At 38.3% G+C, this 24,112-nt stretch overlaps 8 protein-coding genes across 9 annotated transcripts in view; 3 read left to right on the top strand and 5 right to left on the bottom strand.

Moving 5' to 3' along the window:
* Positions 1-1,409: 1,409 nt before the first annotated feature.
* LOC111801597 (leucine-rich repeat receptor protein kinase EMS1-like) lies at positions 1,410-5,527 on the top strand. Its single transcript, XM_023685629.1, has one exon. It carries the CDS (start codon positions 1,498-1,500, stop codon positions 5,410-5,412), a length of 3,915 nt encoding a protein of 1,304 aa, XP_023541397.1. The 5' UTR covers positions 1,410-1,497; the 3' UTR covers positions 5,413-5,527.
* Positions 5,528-6,208: 681 nt separating this feature from the next.
* LOC111801599 (heat stress transcription factor B-2a-like) lies at positions 6,209-9,311 on the bottom strand. The gene is made up of 3 exons (XM_023685631.1): positions 9,152-9,311; positions 7,205-7,509; positions 6,209-7,092 (listed from the first exon to the last, which is right to left on the bottom strand). Exons 1-3 carry the CDS (start codon positions 9,285-9,287, stop codon positions 6,430-6,432), a joined length of 1,104 nt encoding a protein of 367 aa, XP_023541399.1. The 5' UTR covers positions 9,288-9,311; the 3' UTR covers positions 6,209-6,429.
* A 79-nt stretch (positions 9,312-9,390) lies between these two features.
* LOC111801598 lies at positions 9,391-11,074 on the bottom strand. The gene has a single exon (XM_023685630.1). The coding sequence runs from the start codon at positions 10,824-10,826 to the stop codon at positions 9,417-9,419; it is 1,410 nt and encodes a 469-aa protein (XP_023541398.1). The 5' UTR covers positions 10,827-11,074; the 3' UTR covers positions 9,391-9,416.
* Positions 11,075-11,677: 603 nt separating this feature from the next.
* LOC111802424 lies at positions 11,678-13,392 on the bottom strand. The gene is made up of 3 exons (XM_023686774.1): positions 13,041-13,392; positions 12,625-12,704; positions 11,678-11,890 (listed from the first exon to the last, which is right to left on the bottom strand). The coding sequence occupies exons 1-3, from the start codon at positions 13,255-13,257 to the stop codon at positions 11,813-11,815; spliced, it is 375 nt and encodes a 124-aa protein (XP_023542542.1). The 5' UTR covers positions 13,258-13,392; the 3' UTR covers positions 11,678-11,812.
* Positions 13,393-14,399: 1,007 nt separating this feature from the next.
* Positions 14,400-15,180, bottom strand: LOC111802255 (3-hexulose-6-phosphate isomerase). Its single transcript, XM_023686555.1, has one exon. The coding sequence runs from the start codon at positions 15,105-15,107 to the stop codon at positions 14,496-14,498; it is 612 nt and encodes a 203-aa protein (XP_023542323.1). The 5' UTR covers positions 15,108-15,180; the 3' UTR covers positions 14,400-14,495.
* A 237-nt stretch (positions 15,181-15,417) lies between these two features.
* On the top strand, positions 15,418-18,922 carry LOC111801606 (ADP-ribosylation factor-related protein 1). Its single transcript, XM_023685647.1, has 8 exons — positions 15,418-15,571; positions 16,742-16,924; positions 17,030-17,170; positions 17,633-17,741; positions 17,843-17,904; positions 18,075-18,178; positions 18,368-18,450; positions 18,640-18,922. The coding sequence occupies exons 2-8, from the start codon at positions 16,832-16,834 to the stop codon at positions 18,654-18,656; spliced, it is 609 nt and encodes a 202-aa protein (XP_023541415.1). The 5' UTR covers positions 15,418-15,571; positions 16,742-16,831; the 3' UTR covers positions 18,657-18,922.
* On the bottom strand, positions 18,753-21,760 carry LOC111801604 (methyl-CpG-binding domain-containing protein 13). 2 transcript variants are annotated; one of them, XM_023685643.1, is made up of 6 exons: positions 21,087-21,760; positions 20,719-20,847; positions 20,516-20,611; positions 20,205-20,351; positions 19,933-20,104; positions 18,753-19,838 (listed from the first exon to the last, which is right to left on the bottom strand). In XM_023685643.1, the coding sequence occupies exons 1-6, from the start codon at positions 21,168-21,170 to the stop codon at positions 18,868-18,870; spliced, it is 1,599 nt and encodes a 532-aa protein (XP_023541411.1). In that variant the 5' UTR covers positions 21,171-21,760; the 3' UTR covers positions 18,753-18,867. The 2 variants fall into 2 exon arrangements, with proteins under 2 accessions (XP_023541411.1, XP_023541412.1); XM_023685644.1 differs by having other exon boundaries at positions 18,753-19,826; positions 21,087-21,738.
* A 104-nt stretch (positions 21,761-21,864) lies between these two features.
* LOC111801603 (flap endonuclease GEN-like 2) overlaps positions 21,865-24,112 on the top strand; it is a 4,887-nt gene continuing 2,639 nt past the window's right edge. The window contains exons 1-7 of the mRNA XM_023685642.1: positions 21,865-22,021; positions 22,115-22,272; positions 22,359-22,420; positions 22,500-22,627; positions 22,721-22,772; positions 22,882-22,954; positions 23,047-23,120. Coding sequence (XP_023541410.1) covers positions 21,954-22,021; positions 22,115-22,272; positions 22,359-22,420; positions 22,500-22,627; positions 22,721-22,772; positions 22,882-22,954; positions 23,047-23,120 — 615 coding nt within the window. The 5' untranslated portion in view covers positions 21,865-21,953. The remainder of the gene's footprint in view (positions 22,022-22,114; positions 22,273-22,358; positions 22,421-22,499; positions 22,628-22,720; positions 22,773-22,881; positions 22,955-23,046; positions 23,121-24,112) is intronic.

Below are 24,112 nucleotides of genomic sequence, written 5' to 3'. Positions count from 1 at the left end.
GTAATTACGGGCCTCTACATTGGTATGATATTGTCGATTTTGAACATAAACTCTCGTAAATTTATTTTGGTTTCTCTAAGAACTCTCGTACCAATGGAGATAGTATCTTTACTAATAAACTCATGATTTCTCCTTCCATTAGCTAACGTGGGACTCCTTTTCTGAACAATCCTCAGCACTAAACAAAGTTGTGAAAAGGTCGAGTATAAAGAATACCCAATAAACAACTTTTTTTAGGTTTAGATATGCATACACATACAACAACATACAAGTACAACAGTGAAACCTAAAATCCGTTTCAAAATGCAGATCATCTAGCTTATGACCAAAATTTGTCTCGAAAGTAAGTCATCCAGCGTATCACCCTACTCAGTCAAGAAAACACTAGCATCCAGCTTGCAAAACCAAACACGGGCCATCTAACTATGAGTCAAAACGATATAGCTAGTGACCATAGTGGCAACGTTCATAAATACCATGTGTCATTTACTACTCCATAAATGATTTTACTAATATAAGAACAATCATCACGTAGTTACATAAAACTCAGAATAAACGGATACAAATATATCTAATGCGTACTTCCTTCTATCAATTCCGAACCACTTTATTCAACGGATCTAAAATCTTACACCAAAGCCCTACGAGTAAGTAAGAACCCTAAAACCCACAAACATAAGTCGAATAATTGGGACTCTATGTTCGGTTTTTTTTTGACCAAATTTGATTCTGTCCCACAATAATTGACCCAAAAAGCTTGGAATAAATGCAAAAAAAAGGTACAGAGAGAACACAAAGCTTTGTGTTTTCCACAAGAGCTTGAATTTCTCAAGACTTGGAGGACTTCAAAATAAATACCCATAAGTCAAAAACTTGAATTTCTCAAGACTTGAAGGACTTCAAAATAAATACCTAAAAGTAAAAACAAGGAATTTGAAGGGTCTGGAAGTAAAAAAAAAAAAATAGAACATCCCTCAAGTCACGTGAGCTGCACCTCCTTTCTGACCACAAGGCTTTTTTTGCCATAGTCCTTTCATTGTGGTTAATTGTAAAAAATGCCCCTATATTAAAATTAGTAATTTGGGATTACTTTTCATGTTAAGGAAATGTAAATTACGATTTTACCCTTACTGCCACAAAAATGGAGAATTTGCTAATTATATATATATTATTTAAATTTTAGTAATTTAGATTAAAAGAATTATTTAATATATATTTATTTTATCTAATATTTTTAAGGAAGCCACAAGCCTAATTTTATATATATAATTTTTTTTCATGATGACGTCATATTTCATTAGTAAAAGGATAAAAAAAAAATTAGTTTTTTAAAAAACATAAATATTTGTGGGCTATATTTTACAATAATCCCTTCCATTAAATTCTACCTATGGCGCTTAACTTTCTTCTTCTTCTTCTTCTTCTTCAACTGCCATGAAATTTGAGGTTTCTCTTCTTCATTTTTTTTGCAGTTGGGGTTTAAACGATTGAGATTTCATGGTATTTCATATGGGTATGGAGCTGAAACGCCTCTTTCTCATTTTCTTCTTCTCCTTCGAGCTCTGTATTTTGACCTCCAATGGCGTTTCTGACCACAATCAGATTCTTCTCGACAGAGAAAGCTTGCTTTCTTTCAAAGCATTGCTAGACACCTCAAAAACCCTGCCATGGAACTCATTGGTCCCTCACTGCTTCTGGGTCGGAGTTTCTTGCCGATTCCGTCGAGTTACAGAGCTCTCCCTTTCATCTCGTTCCCTTAAAGGCCGACTCTCTCCTTCCCTTTTCAATATCTCGAGCCTCTCTGTTCTTGACCTTTCAAACAATGGCCTCTATGGCTCAATCCCACCTCAGATATCCAATCTTCGGAGCTTGAAGGTGCTCGCTCTCGACGGAAATCAGTTTTCCGGCGACTTCCCTATCGGAGTTACTGAGTTGACCCAGATGGAGAATCTCAAGTTGGGGACTAATTTGTTTACAGGGACAATCCCGCTGGAGCTTGGAAATTTAAAGCAACTACGGACGCTTGACCTTTCCGGCAATGCCTTCGTCGGAAATGTTCCGACCCATATCGGAAATTTGACGAGAATCTTATCGTTGGACCTTGGCAACAATCTTTTATCAGGTTCACTCCCATTAACCATCTTTACTGAGCTTAAATCCTTAACTTCTTTGGACATTTCCAACAACTCGTTTTCTGGTTCAATCCCACCTGAAATTGGTAATCTACAGCATTTGACTGACCTTTACATCGGCATTAACCACTTTTCCGGCGAGTTGCCGCCTGAATTTGGTGATCTTGTGTTGCTAGAGAACTTTTTCGCTCCTTCTTGTTCTTTAACCGGTCCATTGCCCGAAGAACTATCCAAGTTGAAATCATTGAGTAAACTGGACCTTTCATACAACCCACTTGAATGTTCTATCCCAAAATCGATCGGTGAGTTACAGAACTTGACCATATTGAATCTGGTTTACACTGACATTAATGGTTCCATTCCTGCTGAACTTGGAAACTGCAAAAACTTGAAAACATTGATGCTTTCATTCAACTCTCTATCTGGGATGTTGCCACAAGAGCTTTCAGAGCTTCCCATCTTGACATTTTCTGCAGAGAAGAATCAGCTTTCTGGGCCATTGCCTTCTTGGCTTGGCAAATGGGATCGTGTTGAATCGATCTTACTGTCGAGTAATCGGTTTACCGGAGAAATCCCACCTGAGATTGGGAATTGCTCAATGCTTAATCACCTCAGTTTGAGAAATAACATGTTAACAGGTTCAATACCTAAAGAGATTTGTAATGCTGCATCCTTGATGGAGATTGATCTTGATAGTAATTTCCTTTCGGGTTCGATCGACGACACATTCGTGCTGTGTAGAAACCTTACACAGTTGGTTTTGGTAGACAATCTGATTGTTGGTAGAATACCTGAGTACTTCTCAGACCTTCCCTTACTCGTAATCAACCTCGACTCGAATAATTTCACCGGTTCGTTACCGAGAAGTATATGGAACTCGGTGAATTTGATGGAGTTTTCTGCTGCAAATAACCAATTGGAGGGTCATCTGCCTTCAGAGATTGGTTATGCAGCTTCACTTCAGAGGCTTGTTCTTAGCAACAATAGGTTGACAGGCACAATACCGAATGAGATTGGAAATCTCACAGCCCTTTCTGTTCTAAACTTGAATTCAAATCTGCTTGAAGGAACTATTCCAGCCATGCTTGGAGATTGTAAAGCTCTTACCACATTGGACCTCGGAAACAACGGTCTAAATGGGTCGATACCGGAAGAACTTGCTGAGCTTGCTGAATTACAGTGCCTTGTTCTTTCGCACAATGAGTTATCTGGAGCAATACCTTCCAAGACATCTGCTTATTTTCAACAAGTGACTATTCCTGATTTGAGCTTTGTTCAACATCATGGCGTTTTTGATTTGTCCCATAATAGATTGTCGGGTAGCATACCTGATGAACTAGGGGAGTGTGTTGTCGTGGTGGATCTTTTACTGAACAATAATCTACTTTCTGGAGAGATTCCTAAATCTCTTTCTCTCTTAACAAACCTGACAACCTTGGATTTGTCTGGCAATATGCTTACCGGTCCTATTCCCGCAGAGCTCGGTGATGTTCTTAAGCTGCAAGGCCTGTATCTTGGGAATAATCGCCTCACCGGATCGATCCCGGTAAGCTTGAGTCGTTTGAGTAGCTTGGTGAAGTTGAACTTAACTGGTAATAGACTATCTGGTTCAGTTCCAGAAACTCTTGGTGATCTGAAAGCTCTAACTCATTTGGATCTAAGTTCTAATGAGTTGGATGGTGATCTTCCTTTGTCTCTATCCAACGTGTTGAATCTTGTGGGGCTTTATGTACAAGAGAACAGGCTTTCTGGACAGATTGTAGAGCTTTTCCCAAGCTCATTTACATGGAAGATTGAAGCTTTGAATTTGAGTCGTAACGAGTTCGAGGGCGTTCTTCCACGAGCATTAGGCAACCTTTCATACTTGACAACTTTGGATCTTCATGGAAATAAGTTCACAGGGCCAATCCCTCCAGATCTTGGGGATCTCATGCAACTTGAGTACTTAGATGTTTCAAATAACAAGCTCTCAGGAGAGATTCCAGAGAAAATATGCAGCCTGTTCAATATGTTCTACCTGAATTTGGCGAAAAACAGTCTCGAAGGACCGATCCCGAAAAGCGGCATTTGCCAGAATCTATCCAAAAGTTCATTTGTTGGGAACAAGAATCTTTGTGGAAGAATCATGGGTTACAACTGCAAGATCAAAAACATGGAAAGATCTGCAGTCTTGAATGCTTGGAGTGTTGCTGGGATTATCATTGTTAGTGTTCTTATCGTTTTTTCCGTGGCGTTTGCTATGCGAAAACGGATTATTCGAAGCCATAGAGATGATGATCCAGAGGATATGGAGGAAAGCAAACTAAACAGTTTGATGGATCCCAATCTCTATTTCTTAAGCAGCAGTAGATCGAAAGAGCCGTTAAGCATCAACGTGGCGATGTTCGAGCAGCCGCTTCTGAAGCTAACTTTGGTTGATATCCTTGAAGCAACCAATAACTTCTGTAAAACAAACATCATTGGAGATGGAGGATTTGGGACAGTGTACAAGGCCACCTTGCCTGATGGGAAAATTGTTGCTGTCAAGAAGCTAAGCCAAGCAAAAACACAGGGGCACAGGGAATTCATGGCTGAAATGGAAACCATAGGCAAAGTAAAGCATCATAACCTTGTTCCATTGCTTGGCTACTGCTCTCTTGGGGAGGAGAAGCTTCTTGTGTATGAGTACATGGTGAATGGTAGCTTGGATCTTTGGCTGCGAAACCGAACCAGTGCGCTTGAAATTCTTCACTGGGAGACTCGGTTCAAAGTCGCTTCGGGTGCAGCGTGTGGATTGGCATTTCTTCACCATGGATTCATCCCCCACATCATTCACAGGGATGTTAAAGCAAGTAATATACTACTGAATGAAGAGTTTGAACCAAAAGTTGGTGACTTTGGATTGGCAAGGTTGATCAGTGCTTGTGAGACTCATGTGACAACTGAGATAGCTGGAACGTTTGGTTACATTCCGCCGGAGTACGGGCAGAGCGGGAGATCGACGGCGAAAGGAGACGTTTATAGCTTCGGAGTGATTCTGCTGGAACTGGTAACTGGGAAGGAACCAACAGGACCTGAGTTTAAGGAGATTGAAGGTGGGAATCTGGTTGGTTGGGTGTTTCAGAAGATCAAGAAGGGGCAGGGGGCGGAGGTTCTGGACGTGACGGTTTTGAATGCTGATTCAAAGCATATGATGCTTCAAACTCTAAAGATTGCTTGCGTTTGTCTGTCTGAAAATCCTGCTAACAGACCTTCCATGCTTCAGGTATTCAAGTTTCTTAAAGGGATCAAATTACAGTAAGAAAGATTTAGAGCTTGAATATAACACTGTAAACAAGTATATTAGTAGAGGATATGGTCGAATTTGTTCAGAGTTGTAATACATTTTATCTGCTAATCTAATCTAATCCAATCAATCACATCTCCNGAATATAACACTGTAAACAAGTATATTAGTAGAGGATATGGTCGAATTTGTTCAGAGTTGTAATACATTTTATCTGCTAATCTAATCTAATCCAATCAATCACATCTCTTTATCTTTGTCAATGTGTTCGTAAACAATTAAGCTTACTACTAGTAGATATTAAAATGCATCTACTAGGGAGAGGTTTTCACATTCTTATAACAAGTGTTTTGTTCTCCTCTACAACTGATGTGGGATCTCACAATTCACTTCTTTGGAGGCTCAGCGTACATGCTAACACAGTGTCTGATGTCTGGCTTTGATATCATTTGTAATAGCTCAAGCCTACCACGTCGTCAACTCTAAGGTTTTAAAACACATGTACTAAGAAATGATTTCCACCCTTTTAAAAAATGTTCCATTCCCCTCTCCAAACCAATGGATTGTTAGATATGATTTTATTAGATATCAATTATAAAATACAAACTTCATTAAATTGGTCAATTTAGTCAATTTTGATTGACTTGTTCGTACACGAGTTGGGTTGGAATCGAGCTAGAGGTTGATTTTAAATATTGTAGTATATTCCATAATTACGTCACTTTAATTAATTAATTAAAATTAGAAATATAAAAATACACTATAAAATTCTAATTACAATTCCAGCTAATATGAAAAATGATTAATAATATAACTAAAAAATAAAATATTACTTCTTTCCTTTCAAAATACAAAAAATACACTTGATATTTAATTCAAATTAACTTAATTTATCCCCTCAGCCTAAAAGGCTGCCACACGTGCCATCTTTCCCACATTTGGGGAATGATTCCCTGCACCGCTGATTACTTGAACCTGAAAGTCGATACTTCAATCCTAGCCCTTTAATTACAGATATTTCACGATCCTCTCTCAGTGGACCTGATTATGCCACGTTTTCTCATTATCAACTTTCTGTTCACAAATTATCCGGTCTGATTTCACTTTCGGTCTCTCCGGTGGTTGAAGTCGCAGAGTAGTATCATCCTCCGCCGCTTCCGGCCCCTCCCTGTATTCTCTAGGCCGCTTTGCTCCGATCTGATACGTCTCCGCTTCCGTGGCCTCTGCCGCTTCGTCTTCTTCGGAACGCCGCTTCACCGGGAAAAGATCCAGCGATTTTGCCGACGCTAAAACGCTCTCTCTAACTTTGCAACTGCTCTTCAATTGGTTTTCGACGAAGCTCGACATCAAGGAGAAGATGTTGTTGCACAGGGATTTCACCTCAGTTAATTGTTCCGTCAGCCGAACTTTCTCTTTTTTCAGCTTATCGTTCTCATCAATCAACTCCGCAAGATCTTTCGTCGGAGTTCCATTCGACGAAATTACTTGTTCTTCACCGGAAGAACTCCCCGTCAATAGATTCGCAGACGGAATCGCCGGAGCACCAACGGCTGTCAACACAACCGAGTTAGAAGCAGTAGTCAGCACCGGAGTGGTCAATTTCCGACGCTGAATCTCACATAGAAGCTGTTTCTTGCCCTTACGAAAGCATTCGTTCGCAAACTCCCACCGGTCCGATACAACCTTTCTAAATCCCTAAAACCAAACAAAAAAAAAATAAAAAAAAATAATCCGAGATGAAACACATCCACTACACGCCTCAGAAGGAAACATCAATGAAATAGAAATCCAGTAGAAGATCGATTACATAAGTATTAAGCTGGCGGAGGAAGCTAGTGAAGTTATTATGCTTGAAATGCTTGGGGAGCAAATCTCTAGCAAAAGCCAAGGTGTTCCAAACGATGAAGGTAGAGCCATCGTCGTTCCACGAAATGACATGATCGACCGTCTGGTCATCAACGAGCTGATACGTTTTGGACAAGAAAGGAGTGGGCACAGATCTCGGTGAATCGGCGCCAGCAGACGTCGATTTGGCGGTCGGCTCCTCCATGAGAGGAGGCACAAGAATCAAGGAAATCAGATCCCGGAAAGATCGTAGGCAAGTTCCAAACCCTAAAGAAAAGCTTCGAGATACGAATTAAAGCGGAAAGGTACGAAGCCCTTTTCCAGGAAAGGCCATTGAATTTCAATTCTAGAAGCTTCGTGGTGGAAGTAGTAAGAGAAGTTCTTTTTTTATATATACAAATTGGAGAAACTTCCCCGAAAGGCCAAGGATTTTTTATATATTTATTTTAAGCTGTCCACGTAGGCGGCCACGTAGATTATTCTTTATGTTATTTATTAATAAATAAATGGAAAAAAGGAGTATAATTTAAAGGAGAGAAGGAAAGTAGTCCCAAAATGTCTGTATCCATATTCGCAAGTCAAAAAGTCTTTATTACATTTGACCCACAAAGTATGCCCATTTTGTGGAATCTTTGGCAACACAACTAGTCCCAAAATATCATCTTTTCCCACTTCATCAAACCCCAAGACAATTGTAATTGACACTCAAAACCAAATTTTCCAACCAAATGAGCAATGACACCGACAACTCGGTACCGAAGACCGTATTAGGACACCTCTTTTGAATCTTTATTACTCTCTCCACATCAGTGGGAGAGGAAAACGAAACAGTTCTTATAAGAGTGAAAACCTTTATCTAGTAGATGCATTTCGAAATTATAAGGCTGACAGTAGACAACAGCTACTAACAGTGGATTTGAACGGTAACAAATGATATCGAAACCAAGCACCAAGCAGTATGTCAGCGAGGATGCAAGCCCCAAGAGGTGGATAGTAAGATTCCACATCGATCGGAGATGAGAACAATCTCACATTGATGGTAGAAGGAAGCGAAACATTTCTTCTCAGAGTGAAAATCTATCTATAGTAGATGCCTTTTAAAACCACAAGGCTAACAGTAGACAATGGCTACTAACAGTGGATTTGAACTGTTACAAATGATATCGAAACCAAGTACCAAGCAATATGCCAGCGAGGATGCTAGCCCCAAGGGGTGGATAGTAAGATTCCACATCAATTAGAGATGAGAACAGTCTCACATTGATTGTAGAGAGAAACGAAGCATTCCTTATAATAATGTGAATACCTCTCATTAAATGCATTTTAAGATCGTGAGACTGATAGTGATACATAACAGGCGGGCCACGAGAATCTTCCCGTTTTTCTAACGTTTACCTTTTCAAAACTTCCCCTCTCTCTCTCCAATGGAAACCTCTAAAGTCACAATCCTTTCCTTCAAATTCCCAACACCAAGGCCATCTTTTTCAGAAGGTAAAAGTCCCAGTTTCCCACTCAACTTCATGACTAATATTTTTTTTCACTTCCCCAAACCAAATGAAACCCTCAATTTTCTTTCTAAGAACAACACTATTCTCCTTGGAATATGAATCCCTCCCTTTGAAATTTTGAAAACTTTCCATTTCTCCAAGAAGCCCTCAATCTTGTTACTACTCTTCCATTTCTCCAGATTTACCTTCAATCTAGAGGCCATCTCAAACCACTTTAAACAGGTTATCAAACATATCATGTTCATACCAAGAATCATATCAACAAAAAAAATTGCAAATAAGTTATATGGATCTTCTCCCTTCCTACTAAAAAACTAAGACTGATATCAATATTAGACAGAGCCAGATCAATCAGAATCACGAGACCGGAATGAAACAGTTCGTTCGAAAGAAACACATACCTGAACTGGTAGAGATTGAAGAAGAGACCACTGAGAAGTCAAAGAAAATTAGGCACCATGACAGAAAAAACCCATCTAAACTTTGATCCCTCGACCAGCATCCGTTTATACAAAATGATTCATAGGATATTGTCATGTTTACAGCCAAATAAATTGCTGTTCTAACGAAACTCTTACAGCAGTACAAACTCAATGGACCAAATTTCAGTGAGAATTTGGAATCACAAAGCCAAAAGAGAGAAGAAAAACAAACATATTCTGCATTTCAAGAAACATACAGCACGCCACGACGATATAGCACGATGGTGGCTGATGTATAAATAGACATTACAGAGACAATCCACCAAGCCATTACCAGAGGCACTTGTTTGATTAAAGGAGAGCAGGAAAGAATAAAACTAGCCAAACTGGTGCCTTCCAAAGAGTTGATACTAATTTGAGATAACCCAAAGAAAAGCAAAACTAAGGCTGGTGGAGCAAAAAACTGCAAAGAAGCCACACATAAGTAGTGATTGTGCAGAAAAACCTTTGCTCTACTGAAATCCAATTCAGGAACTTTCCCAGCATGCAGTCTTTGATACCAAGATAACAGAGCTTCGTTCAGATACATTTGTAAGTTTTGCCTCACAGCAATGATTTGCAAGAAACCACACAGTGCCAAACACCAGAGCCTAAGCTTGGCAAAATCAGCCTTTGAGAATCCTATATTTCCGACCAATCTGTCAGCATTTTCGATTTCATTTAACATGTGTTCAATTTCACTTCCGCCAATGTTCTTGTTAATGAAAATTTCAGCTAATGGTTTGACCCAAAGCAGGGTGGTGAAAAACATGGCCACCTGACTCGCATACAAAATCATCCGAGAAAACCACCCACAATAAACCATTTCCAAGTTGCATCTAATTTGGTCAGTTCCAAGCCAAAAAGAGCGAGCGATTTTTGTTGCAGGTATAAACAAAAACCCCGAAAAGCAACCCATTAACATGGCAACGAAAAAGGTCCCCAAACCACTAATTTGATCAAGATCAAAATCCAATATAAAAGGGCTAAACGAAGAACAGGTTAGAAGTCCAAAAAGAAAGCCACAAACTCCAAAAAGTAAGCTCAATTGCCTATCCAACGACCTAGACGCAGATTTCTCCAAAGCAACCTTACCGAGTGATACAAACAACTTACATCCAGCGAAGATCGCGAAAAGAAGAGGAACAAACATCCCATTTCCCCAAACTCCAGAATCTTCAGATGCACCCAAGAAAAATTGCAGCAGTAAACAAGAAATACCGACAAATGAAAAAGTGAATCCATCTCTGTATTCTTTGAAATAGATCCGCGTTTGGAGATGATTCTCATCCAGCTTTAACCTGAAGATCTGCGCCTTGCTTTCGTCAAACTCAACCTTCTCCTTATCCTTCGACTTTGTTCTTTTCCTGATCTCAGCGGCACCCGTTGACGACAAGTTTCGGTAGCCCTCTAGTCCAGAACCGGAGTTAGAGCCGTCAGGTCTTCTAATCGCGGCTCGGACGCCAGTGCTGGCGTTATCAGGGTGGATGTAGGTGAATATGCCATGAAGGAAGAGAGTTGGGATCTTGAAGAAGATAATGAAAAAGGAAAGCGACAGAGACAGTCCGACATGAAGAAGCAAATTCCTGTTTACTGAAATTTTTTGCAGCAACATAGCGGGAAGAAGTGGTTTCCTTCGAATCAAGTGCAAGAGCTTGGGTTGTTCAAGGTGATTTCAACGGTTCTTCGAGCTTCAGATCTCTGACGGGTCTCCGCGGTGTAAAACCGATAGGGCTCCAATCAAGTGCGGCGGTAATGAGCGGAATCGGCTCGACCCAAGGTCCAGATTTTTTAGTATACTATATTTTTTTATCTTTTCACAAGTGCCCCCTCAAAATATAAGGATTATCTCTCATGCCCCTAGAATAAAAATATTCTTATTTTTACCTCTAAACTTATTTTGTATCAATTTTTATCATAAACTTTGAATGCAATTCGGAGAGTTATTTTTCTTTTTTATGTTCAAATAATTACGAAGGAACAAAAAGAAATAAATGTCCATTTTTAGAATAATAACGTGTTTTATTTGACCTCTTTGGTAATTATCAGCACAATAGTTTATGAAAAAATAGTTCACTAACTTAGTAAAATTAGTATTTTTTTTGTATCGTACGTTGTTTCTAACCTAATTTCTTTGTGCATGAGTCATCGTGCAAAGTATCAAATCTTTCTTACCTGCATATTATTTGAATTTACACACAAACACAAATATAAAACTCTTCGTACACGTCTTTTCCTTGTCAAATGTCGTAATCAAATTATTTTTTCATAAAGTTAATTAGTCAAAAAGACTATTTAAATTAGAAAATAAAATCACTTTAATAATAATTAGATTTAATTTGAATACTTTATTTACTTTACTTTATATTAATTAAACAGTGTTATAATATTCATTAATATATTTTAAAATGCATTCCCTTTTAGAATCATTTAAGTTTGACATAATCAATTAATTCTTCCGCCCAATTACATTTAATTCTTTCCATTAAACCTTTTTTTTCACACCATCGTTAATTTAGATTTAACCCAATAAAGTGAGAAGACATAAAAAAAATAAAAAATTAAATAGTGGAAAAATGCAAAGAAATAATATTATTATATTTAGCGATTGATGGGTGACGTTGGATGGTCTTCCTCATCTTCTTCCTCAGCTGCTCTATTTTCCATTTGTGGGACCACCTGTCCGATCACACAAGCATGCCCTTTATGTTAATTATTAATTACTTACCAAAAATTACACATTATTTTCTAACTAATTCATGCATAATTTATGAGATATCGATCCTGGATTATTCATTTATTGAAGGCAGATATTTTTTTCTTCGACTTTATTAATTTATTTATAAATTAATAAAATTTAAACTTTCATTATGGCATAATACTCAACTTACTTATAATTTAATCACTTTTAATCCCTTCTTAATTAAGATCTATTTTTACATGTCACCATAAAAAATACTCAAACCAACCGACGTTCATAATTCAAACTATTAGAGTTGGGTAGAATTAGATATTTTTCGATTTGGGTTAGCTTAAAATTTTAGAAAACAAAAAAAAATTGTTTGTTTGCTTCAGACTAACAAGACTAGCCAACTTACAATCTGACTAGCTTCAGGCTAGTTAGATCAACCCAACTTACTTCAGGGATCACTGACTCTATAATAGGGTACACAATCTACTCTATTGACGTTAATAACAAATGTTAGAGATAAATATAATATGTTTAAATATATTTTTAAAAATCAATCATTCGAGCACTATCTCAACTCAACCAAACTCGTAGGGGATAAAAACAAAAGTTTATAAAAAAAACAAAAATTGGTGTGGATATATATAATATACAATTTCTAATATTGGAAGAGAAAAAAGAAAGAAAGAAGAAATGCAATGTTTGATATGGAGTTCTGACTAACCTGATCTTGAATTGAAATAGGCGGTAGCGATGATATCCTCCTCGATCTCCTGCTAGATCTACCGTCCATTCTGCCACCTCCTGGATCACAGGCAAAAGGTTTTTTTTTTTAAAAAAATTAAAAAAAGGCAATAATAACAAAAAAAGAAAATGCAAGCAGCCAGAAAGGAATGAATATTAATTGATATGTTTATTGATAATGAATATTAATTGATATATATATATATATATATATATATATATATATATATATATATATATAATTTATATAAATATCTTCGTAAGGAATATTCACTATTCCCACTTTTATCGTATAGTTTTGACGCTGTTTGATTGGTCCTTTTTTAGTAAAAAAAAAAAAAAAAAAATCGAAAATAATCATCGTCCTCTTTTGTTTGACGTTAACCCTAAACTCACCGGCGGTAGGATGGTGGTTTTTCCTGTACTTCTGATGCGAATCTAGGGTTGAGTCAGCAGTGTCCGGGAGGAGGCGGTTCAACCGTAGACGGCGGCGATGGTGCAGATTTTCGTACATGGATCGGACAAAAGAAGCTTCCATGGAATTCAAGAAGTGCACGTGCTTTTCATCGGTCCAAAACGGCCCCGTTTTGCTGAATTGCACGTGCGACGCCATGGCTAGGGTTTATGAGGAAAGAAAACACAGAGAAGAAGAAGAAGAAGGAAGAAAAATGGAGTTTTCCAGTGGGTTTGGAGTTAATTACGATGGCTTTTATAGAGCGATCTGCGAAGAGAGCCAATAGGTTGGCATCTCCTTTGCGTTGGCTTGACCCAAACGCGAGTACAGATTACCTCTTATGTGCTTTTCCTACTCGCCTTCCTTCTCTCTTCGCCTATTAAATATTAAAATTTGTATCCATACTCCAAATATTCTAAATTTAAACATTATTTCTAAAATATAAAATTTTAATTTTAAATCTAATAAATTACACTAAGTATATTTTACCAAATCTTTTATGATTTTAAAATTATCGTCTTAGACTAAAAATTTTCACACCTTGATGTTGAGTTATTTCATCGTTATAAAAGTCAGTAATAAAACACACTCTTAACGTTTTAAATTATTTTTCTTTTTTTTTTAATCTAAAATTCTAAGGATTGTTTAGATTTAATATAATATGAAATTGGATGATATTTGTATGTCACGAAAATGTATCATAAAAATTTGTGAGTGTGGAGGGACAGGTGGGGGAATGAGAGAGCGAGTAGCCAAGAATAGTGTAGTCGAGCGGGTGGAGAAAGGTTGGGGTATGGCAGTGAAAATATCTGAATATATAAAATAGAGAGGAGAGAGATATTTTAGAAGAGAACCAAAAAGATCTGAGCTCATTTTTCCGTCCCGACACTGACATTTACTCCAGTTGGCTGATCTGACAATTTCCTTTTTTAATTATTTATTTTTTGCATTTTAACTATTTTCCCCATGTTATATTTGACTCGATATTTTATTATAAATTGTAATTGAAATAAATATAATAAATATAAAAAATATCTCATTCCAAAAAAAAAAAAATCATACGTCTTTTAGATATTAAAATTATAATTATACTCGAAATTGAATGTAAATAAAATTGTTGCAATTAAATAATAAAAATTATGGCTTTTGAGTTTTTAATTAAAAAATATATATTATTTTTAAATCTATTGTTTTCAATTTGAATTATGAAAATGATGGTGCACCAATTTTAGCTATAATATTCAAATAAAAAAAACATCAATTTTAATTATATCTTTATCACTAATTGTAATGACATATTATTTAACTTAATTTTCGTTTATGATTTAAAATAAAGTCCATTATTTATTTAAATTACAAAAAAAAATCCAACGACCCTCATATTGAATCTGATCCGTTCATTCGAGATTGGTGTGGCGTGATCGGACGGCCTCGGGGCTCTCTCCTAACGCCTCAGCCAACTGATACACCACCATCTCAAACAAAACAAACAGAGCCCCTTCATACAAACTCCCCATCGGAAGCAGAGGCCGACATTTCACCGCCGTCTCCGTCATTGATTCCTCGTCGTCAGCCATGGTCTGCGCCGGAACGTAGCAAATCACATCAGCGTGCTTCACGGACGAGCCGGTCTCCGGTTGGGCCGTCAGCAGCAAAACCCTACCGCCGTTGGATCTGGCCACGGAACAAATCGCATCGACAGTCGAAAACCCGCCGGGGCCGGCCGACGCAATGAGTAGGTCATGAGCGGCGATTGGCGGCGCGTTCATATCAAAGACCTGGTGCGAAGAGAGGCCGAGATGAGCGAGGCGCATACAGAGGGCTTTGAGCATTAAACCCTCACGGCCGACGCCATAGAGGAAAACCCTCGCCTTTCGGGCCGCAGCGGCGGAGAGCTCGGACACCAGGAGTTCCAGCGGCGGCGAGTGTTGGCGCGTGGGTTTAGAGAAGACGGAAGCTATTTCGGAGCATATGCGGGAGGCGAGAGAAGGCGGCGATTGGGAAGCCATTGAGACGGAAACTCTGTTACCCTGTTTCAACGGACCATCCTCTTTTATAGTGCACTAATTTAAACTAGATTTTTATTATTAATCTAATTTATATTCTAAATAATATCAATAAAAATATTAAACTAATAATTATATAAATTCAAAGAAAATTTTTAATGAATAAATTCTATTTACTTTTATATTAAAAATATTAAACGTTCTAATCAATTCTATAATATTTTATAAATTAAAATATTACAACATAAATTTTAACCCTAAAAAAATTAATTTTTTTTGAAAGTTTATAATTTAAGAAATAATAATAGTCAAAACTTTTTAAACACCAAAAAAAAAAATCTATTGGTGGTAGGGAGTGGGAGAACATTGCTTTGCAATTGCGGCAATCGGGAGAAATTGGGAGTCTGAGACAGAATTTTGGTTTACTTTCAGACGGTGGGAGCTCGTCTTTGCTGCACTGAATTCAGGTAAAGCCCTGCACTAGCGCCACTTCTTTCACTAATCCCTTCTTTAGTACACTTTGAATCCGACTTTATATCTGTTTTATCGATCCGAATTTGTAATGGGTTTCAATTAAATTTGCATCAAATTGCCTGATCTGATTCATTTACGGCCTTCGATCGCCAAAACTCAACTGGGTATTTTTCCATTTCCATTTTTGTTTATGATGGAATTCTCCTGTGTTTCATTGCAATTGTTTCGGGTCGCTCGATGTTTGATCTTTTCTATTGCAATATTTTGAGTAACACGGATTCTCGTATGAAGTTGATTTCGATTCTTATTGTGTGTCTTTTGCTCCTCATTTCCACCCTCGATGGTGCATATGGTTTGCCATTTGGAATATGGTGGACGATACTTTTGCTTTGAATCGCCTCTGAAAAGATTTCTCGGCTTGTAGAAACGATTTTATGAAACGGTGTATAGAACCCCTTTTTTATACGAAGCTATGAATGAGCAAGGGAGTGTGTTGTTGTATTTTCTTTCGTTTTTTCCCCCTTGACAACAACATTTCTATGGAGGTTGCTTTTGAAATCCTGTGATGTTTTAACACCAAGCTTGGATTGTTCTTCTTATGTCTGAACTTTCATTGACTTTGCAAAAGCTTTGCAGATTTGCTTGAGTTTTTAAATTTGAGCTATAATTTGAATTCTCATGGAACCGGGCTTAATGGATAGGAGAAGAGACAGTGAGTTTAAAAATAAATTACCCTTCATTTGGATTTTAATTATGGAGAAGGCTGATGATTTAATAGAGTTCATATTTGCGTTGAAGTGAAATCTTTCATGAATTTGTTGAATCTTAAGTTTATCATATTATTTGAACCTCTAACTTCTTGGTAGAGGGTACTTTTTGTTGAAATGTAATTGAAGTTCTTAGAAGTTAATGAACCATAATTAGGAGGTTAAAATGAAATCAATTCTGGTTAAGAGAGATTCATGCTGAATGGTATATAATTTGTCACATCTATTATGTTTAATGAATTCTCTGAGCTGCCTCCCTGTTTCTCTCTAGAACAATATGTTTAGGGGAGCGAGGGGCGATTACCGATGCAAAACTATTTTAAAGTGGAATGATCTTTAGTTTGATTTACTGTTCTATCCAAGGAAGTCATCTCTATTCTGCTTGTGGAGTTGCAGAATAAGTTGGCCAAAGGAGAGTTTGAAGTTATGAAGTTTGATCCCAAGGGTTAAGAGCAACTAATACCCCAAGTAAACTGAAAAGACACAATGTTCTCTTTATTTTATGGCCTCTGGAAGTACATATTTAGTAAGACAGAATTTCATGTTCTCATCCTAGGAATCGACAAGGCGGGAAAAACGGTAAACCTCTTCCCTCTTGACTGATTGTACATAGTTATTTCTTCAAAGTTTCCGGTATGTTTTCAGCTCCTCTTCTTTCCATTCACTTTTAACTTTTTCGTGTAGACTTTGCTTGAGAAGTTGAAGTCATTATACTCGAACTTGGAAGGTCTCTCCCCTGATCGGATTGTTCCAACTGTTGGACTCAATATTGGGCGTCTAGAGGTGTTGAATGCAAAACTTGTCTTCTGGGATCTGGGAGGTCAGGTATGGATATGTAATGAACAATGGTGTTGTAATATAGATTTTTTAAATGCAATGCATACATGTGTCGCTTTTGGCTTAACCCTTCGTGCCAAGCATGCTGTAAACCCACATATTATAGCTGATATTTAAGTTGCCAGATTGTAACCGCCCAAACCCACTGCTAGCAGATATTATTTGCTTTGACTTTTGATGTATCGTCGTCAGTCTCATAGTTCTAAAACGCGTCTCTTAAGGAGAAGTTTCTACACTCTTATAAGAAATGTGTCGTTCTCCCCTCCAACCGATGTGGGATCTCACACAGATTTTTGGTGCTAGCTTTCCTTATGCTAAATACATTATCTAAAGTCTTTAAGAGTTTTGTAGAATCTTGTTCTCTCTCTCTCTTACATTTTTGTTTTGTGGGTGGGGATTTGAATGTGTTATTTATCTCTGTTTTTTTTCCCTCTTTTTGAATTATTGCAGCCTGGCCTTCGGTCTATTTGGGAGAAATATTATGAAGAGGCACATGCTGTGATCTATGTAATCGATGCTGCTTGTCCATCAAAATTTGAAGATTCCAAATCTGCACTGGGTAGGTGATGCCATAGGGTGGCCATACCTTAATTATGTTGGTATCAGCAGTGATAGAACTTGAATATGATGCGTTGATATTATTTTGAATTTCTTTCCCAGAGAAAGTTCTTCGACACGAGGATCTGCAAGGAGCTCCACTTTTGGTTTTAGCAAACAAGCAGGTGAGAACCAGTGATGATTCAATCGTAAATTGGAAAACAAATGAGATTAAGTTGTATTGTTGACGATCATATAGTAAATATCTTCCCAAAATCAAGTTTCTTCTCATATTTTGCATCTTGTTCTTTACATTTGATTTGGAGTTGTCACATCATTGAATTCATGGATGCAGGATCTTTCTGAAGCAGTATCAGCTGAAGAACTTTCTCGTTATCTGGATCTTAAAAAATTGGATGAAAGAGTTTACATGTTTGAAGCTGTTTCTGGCTATGATGGGTACGTATATATATCCTATTTACATAATCTCAAGAACACTAAAGTTCTTTCGTAATGGGATTACGGGATGAGATCCGACATCGGTAGACATCTAATATATGCTTTATGCCTGCTTTTTATCCATTAAATTATCCTTCACCAGCAGAAAACATTCTAGAAAGCTGAAATTCTTCATTGTTTTGATTCCAGGATGGGGATAAAGGACAGTGTTGAATGGTTAGTCGATATAATGGAAAGAAGTAAGAGAACCGAAACATTGAGAGCTCGAGCAGGTGCGGCGTCTTCTGATTCTGCTGCTTATATCCAAATATGAAACAAATTTAGTTGATTTATGTTTCTGATTTCTTTAGCTGAGCTTCCTTATGAACTTCATAGAACTTGGAAAATCGAGTTCAAACATCTGTATTAGCCACTTGAGATAATTCTTTGGTACTTATTGGGAATGTTTCTCTCATTGACAGGCGTTAGAGGCCCCTAATTCATGCATCCTCCGGCCTGAGGGCACCCACACAATCTGGCTTCCTGTCACCTGTTATCTAGCTTTACTACAAACATGTAATGAAAATCTTGATTCAAGGGCTAATTGGTAGCATTAGATTTCCCAACCAAACAAGTACAGAATTACATGCGTTTGATCCTGAAAATGTTTTCATAGGCAATGTTGGCCTATCATGTTTCATACAAATGATCTAAGCTTTGTCATCCTTTATTCTTATAAAGTTGTTACATTTTTGTTGGTGTAAACCAGTTCCACAGCTTTGGAAGTTAATATTTGGAGATGCCTCCAGAGCTTGAATAACCTGCCGCTTCTGGCTTTGAACATTCATCTTGTAGAAGTGATCCGAACCGAAACTATTCAAGGCATTTGAACTAGATCCTTGCGTTTTCGAGGTGCTAAGTTGGTGAAAATAATCCTCAATATCTGGACTGTCATCAAGAGGGATTTCCCCTGTTAGAGTTTTAATAGCAAATTCTATGCAAGGGTCTGCCAATATTTCCCCTACTGGCAACTCCAAAGTTGATTCTAGCTTCTCTACTACCCCGATTCGATTAACAGGAAGTTCCGAAGATGGCAACTTCTCATTAGGGCCTAGGCTTCTACTCTCATTTGAAGGACGATCAATATCGTTTGGCATCAGTGAAAGTTCTGAGCTTATGGATGCGTCAAAAACTCCTCCAGTTAGAGTTTTGACTGCAAATGCAATGCAAGGATCAGCCAATAAGTCCTCCACTGGCAATTTAAGAATAGGGTCTTGTTTTACATCATCTTTTCTACTTGAATCTGGGTTTGTGTTAATACTTTTAGAAGGATCAATGATGCCCTTTGTCCCATGCTTGACATCAGGATTCTCAAGACATTGAGACACTGACTTAGTTGTACTACTGACTGCTTGCTTATCAGACTCTTCACATGCACCTGGACGTGCTCGGCGACCTGTTTTCACTTCAAGCACTGGCTCAGCTTGGAGCCCTGCAAGTCGTTTTGAAGCACGGCGAGTCAAGTTCATGTCTTTAGGTTTCCTTTGTCTCTTTTTACTCTCATTCTTTGTTGGTCCATCACTAGGAGTCGTCACAAGTTCAAAAAAATCATTCTTTCCATCTGATTGCTCTGGTAGAGTTGAACAATGCACGTCAATGCCTATTTCTCCTGCAGCAGTCACTGAATTCACCTTAACCTTCAACTGGCAGAAGGGGTCAAATCCATAAGGAATGAAAGAATTTGCTATCTAAAGTAGCTATGTTCAAAACTATACCATGACTCGAATCAGGTTCAGAATGAGGCATGCTTTCTCCGACACTCGTAGCATTCGGAAAAATAGCTTCATCGTTCGTTATTTCACGGGGTTCCAACAAGTTCTCGTTCCATATTATCTGTCTCCTTGCTTTGCCAATAGCTTGCATCTCTTTCTTGGGGACAGCGGGCGACTACGAACGAGAGGGAAAGACAAAAGTTTAATCAAAGGGCAAAGATGATAAAACCAAAGTTTGTTGAAACTCGAACTTGGAGCATCATTAGAGAACTCACAGAGATATCATCATGTTGAAACTCAACGTCGATGCCTCTCTGATCCCTTGATTTATACGCTAATCGGCTCACTGTTCCACTTGTTAGATACCGATGTACTTCCCTTATCGAGCGAAATACATTTCCATTTACAGGATCAATGTAAAACTGCAAACAAAAGTTCATCTGTAAACTTGCTTGTTCTTCAGCATTTTACAATCTTATGGTCACTAAATATGCGGATTAGACTAAGTTCACGGTTCGAGAGCATATCCGAAGCCGAAACAACACGACAAATGAAAACGACATAAAGGAAATAGATGATGAATTACTGAATCTCTTCTTATCCTATTAGCAGTCTTGGTTTCTCTGATTTCTCTGATCCATCCAGGAGGTAACCCTTTTGCTAAAGTCTTCTTAACTTCCACCTAGATTGCTTGAATAATACAAGTTTTTGAAGAAAAATCAATGAAGTTCATAACAATAAAATTGAAAACAAAAGAAATAGAGTAGAGGGTCGACTCTTTTGACAGACATTGTTCTGTGATTGCTTGAAGGTTCTGCTCTCTTCAGATTCAGGATAACAGATTGCAGCAGTTTTGAGATATCTAAACACCTCTGCTCTAGAATTGAATCTCATTTGACTTGAGGGTTCATAATAATACTGCAACATTAGAATCAGATCTTTTCATATTAACATTGCAAATCATAATGAAATCTCATGTAGAATTCATAGTCAAGAACAGGAAGAACAGGAAGAACAACGATATGTTGTTAGCTCAGAAACAGCACAAGAATCTATGCAAGTGCAGCATGAAAAAGAAAGTAGATCAAGAGCCAAAGATCTATTGATTCATAAAATGCAAGTAAAAATCCAAGCAAAAAGGAAATGAAAACCAGTACCTTATCCTTTTTGCCACTCTTCCTCACTTTGACCTTCACCGTCCAGCCAGGGGGTAGCCATTCCTCCGACTTCTGGTTCATCATTCAGACTTTCCGGCGAAACCCACCGGCCAATCTCAATAACCCTCTTTCCCCTCTATGTTTTTCTCTCTTTTGGGCTCGCCAAGAGTCTGATTTTGGTGTCAAATCCCTTCAGGAGGCTATAAAAATGAAGGATTCCGACACAATATTCTTTCTAACCACGTGTTCTGAGAAGCACCCTGCGAGGCATATAAACGTGTCGGACCCCATTCATTATCCTCTACAACTCTCCCCTTTCACATTTGACTACGACCCTCTTTTCTGGATCTTACGATTGTTCTTTACACCCATCTGTAAGTTCAAAACGTAACTCGATTCAAATGTACCGCCGATTGAAGTGGAGGACTATGGCAACGTATCTGGGAGTAAAGCAGAGGATTGAAACCGCTAGAGGTTCCAATAACGTCTGCTGTAACGGAAGAGTAAAGGGGAAATATCGAAGCTTTTAATAAGCTTTAAGAGCGGAGGAATAAGTTCTAGATTTGAAAAAAGAGCGGGCTGTTCTGGGTAATGGGTATATCTGCAAAGTGGAAAGTGGAACCCTTTCTTTGGTTTCAAAAGTGAAAGAAACTTCATAATTTGTTTTTGGAACTAATTATGGAACTTTAACCCCCAAAAGAATTTGTTTTTGAAAACAAGACGTGGGTTTTGAGCCACTGCCACAATAATATTAAAACAAAACGAAATCCCTTTATTCTCTTTTCATTTTTCATTTCATTTCTTAAAAGAAAAGCGAAAACTAAGAAATCAAGGACCCCCACAAGCCGAAACCTCTCCGCGGGAGAAATGGGGGTAAAGAACTTGTGGGATATCTTAGAATCGTGCAAGAAAACTCTCCCACTTCATCGTCTTCAGTAAGTGTTTTCCTTCATTTTCTCGGCAACCAAACAGGGGATTTGTATCTGTATTCTTCTTTTGAGTTTTTGGGATTTTGAATTGGGGTTCAGGAATAAGCGGCTATGCATCGATCTCTCGTGTTGGATGGTTCAGCTTCAAAATGTAAGCAAATCGCATTCTTGTCTGAACCAGAAGATTTACCTGAAAGGGCTCTTTCACCGCCTTCGAGCGCTCATTGCCTTGAATTGCAGCCTTATTTTCGTTACAGGCATGCTCCACATGAAACTACACAGCTATTATGAACAACAAATGATGGGCTCTCGTTTAATTTTGCTTTCTTTTTGCTGTTTGTAGATGGTTCAATTCCTGGCATCAAACTTTCAACTTATAGACGCCGTTTGAACAATGGAAGTGAGGTGGGAATTCTCATAACCCACTTTCGTTTCATTTCTCCTTTTTACTTGAATGTTACTTACCAAAGATGCAACACGACAGGTTGTTAAAAATGACACAAATTCCCAGCAAATATCCTCACTGAAAAGAAACAAGGGTTCTGAGTTCTCTTTAATGATCAAAGAGGCAAAAGCCTTAGGACTGACGCTTGGTATCCCTTGTCTAGATGGGTAAATGCTTTGTTCATTAAATTTTCAATCAGAAGCTTATGGTTTTCTGTCTCCTGAGCACTTGAATCTTTTTGCATATACCTCTGAATGTAGGCTCGAGGAAGGGGAAGCACAATGTGCATTACTAAATTCAGAGCTATTATGTGTAAGTTGAGTCTTAGTTATAATGTTTGAGTGCTCCACATGCTTATTGCTTTTGCATCTCTGTTGTCTTGAACATCATTGCTATTATTAAAGCATCATTTTCTGATCAGGATGGATGTTTTACTTCAGATTCAGATGTTTTCCTTTTTGGTGCTAGGACGGTATATAGGGACATAGGCCTTGGTGAGTGTCCTAGAGCATGCTCAGTTTCTGTAGAGTTGGTTTATGGTTTTAAAAGATATACTCATTATTCTTATTATTTGTTGTTAAATTAGGAGATGGTGGTCATGTAGTGTGTTATGAAATGGATGACATTGAAAGACAATTGGGCTTTGGAAGGAACTCGATGGTAATTTTCTTGTTTTTTGTTTTTCGGCGTCTACATTTCGAACAATGTATGATTTAAGAGAGTGGAGTGTTTTTGTGAGATCTCACATTGGTTGGAGAGGTGAATGAATCATTTTTTATAAGGGTGTGGAAACCTCTCCCTAACATATGCGTTTTAAAACCTTGAGGGGAAGCCTAGAAGGGAAAGCCTGGAGAAGACAATATCTGCTAGTGGTGGGCTTGGGCTGTTACAAATGGTATCAAAATCAGACACTGGGTAGTGTGCCAGCGAGAACGCTGGCCCCCCAGGGGTGGATTGTGAGATTCCACATTGGTTGGAGAGGAGAACGAAACATTCTTTATAAGGGTGTGGAAACCTCTCCCTGACAAATGCATTTTAAAACTTCGAGGGAAAGCCTGGAAAGGAAAGACCAAAGAGGACAATATCTGCTAGTGGTGGACTTGGGCAGTTACAAATGGTATCAGAGCCAGACATCAGGAACTGTGCCAACGTTGAGGTGGATTGTGAGATTCCACATTGGTTGGAGAGGAGAACGAAGCATTCTTTGTAAGGGTGTGGAAACCTCTCCCTGACAAATGCATTTTAAAACCTTGAGGGAAAGCCTGGAAAGGAAAGACCAAAGAGGACAATATCTACTAGTGGTGGGCCTGGGCTTGGGCTGTTACAAATGGTATCAGAGCCAGACACCAGGTAGTGTGCCAGTGTTCCCCAAGGGGGTGGATTGTGAGATTCCACATTGGTTGGAGAGGAGAACGAAGCATTATTTATAAGGATGTGGAAACCTCTCCCTGACAAATGTATTTTAAAACCTTGAGGGAAAGCTTGCTAGTGGTGGGCTTGGGCTGTTACAAATGGTATCAGAGCCAGACACCGGGTAGTATGGCGGCGAGGACGTTGGGCCCCCAATGAGGGTGGACTGTGAGATCCCACATTGTTTGGAGAGGGGAACAAAGCATTCTTTATAAGGTGTGGAAACCCCCCCCCCCCCCCCC

The sequence above is a fragment of the Cucurbita pepo genome, chromosome LG09, assembly GCF_002806865.2.
Source record: "Cucurbita pepo subsp. pepo cultivar mu-cu-16 chromosome LG09, ASM280686v2, whole genome shotgun sequence".
NCBI classification, from domain to species: domain Eukaryota; kingdom Viridiplantae; phylum Streptophyta; class Magnoliopsida; order Cucurbitales; family Cucurbitaceae; genus Cucurbita; species Cucurbita pepo.
Note: the sequence above shows the minus strand (reverse complement) of the source record. Positions and strands in the feature narration are given on the sequence as shown.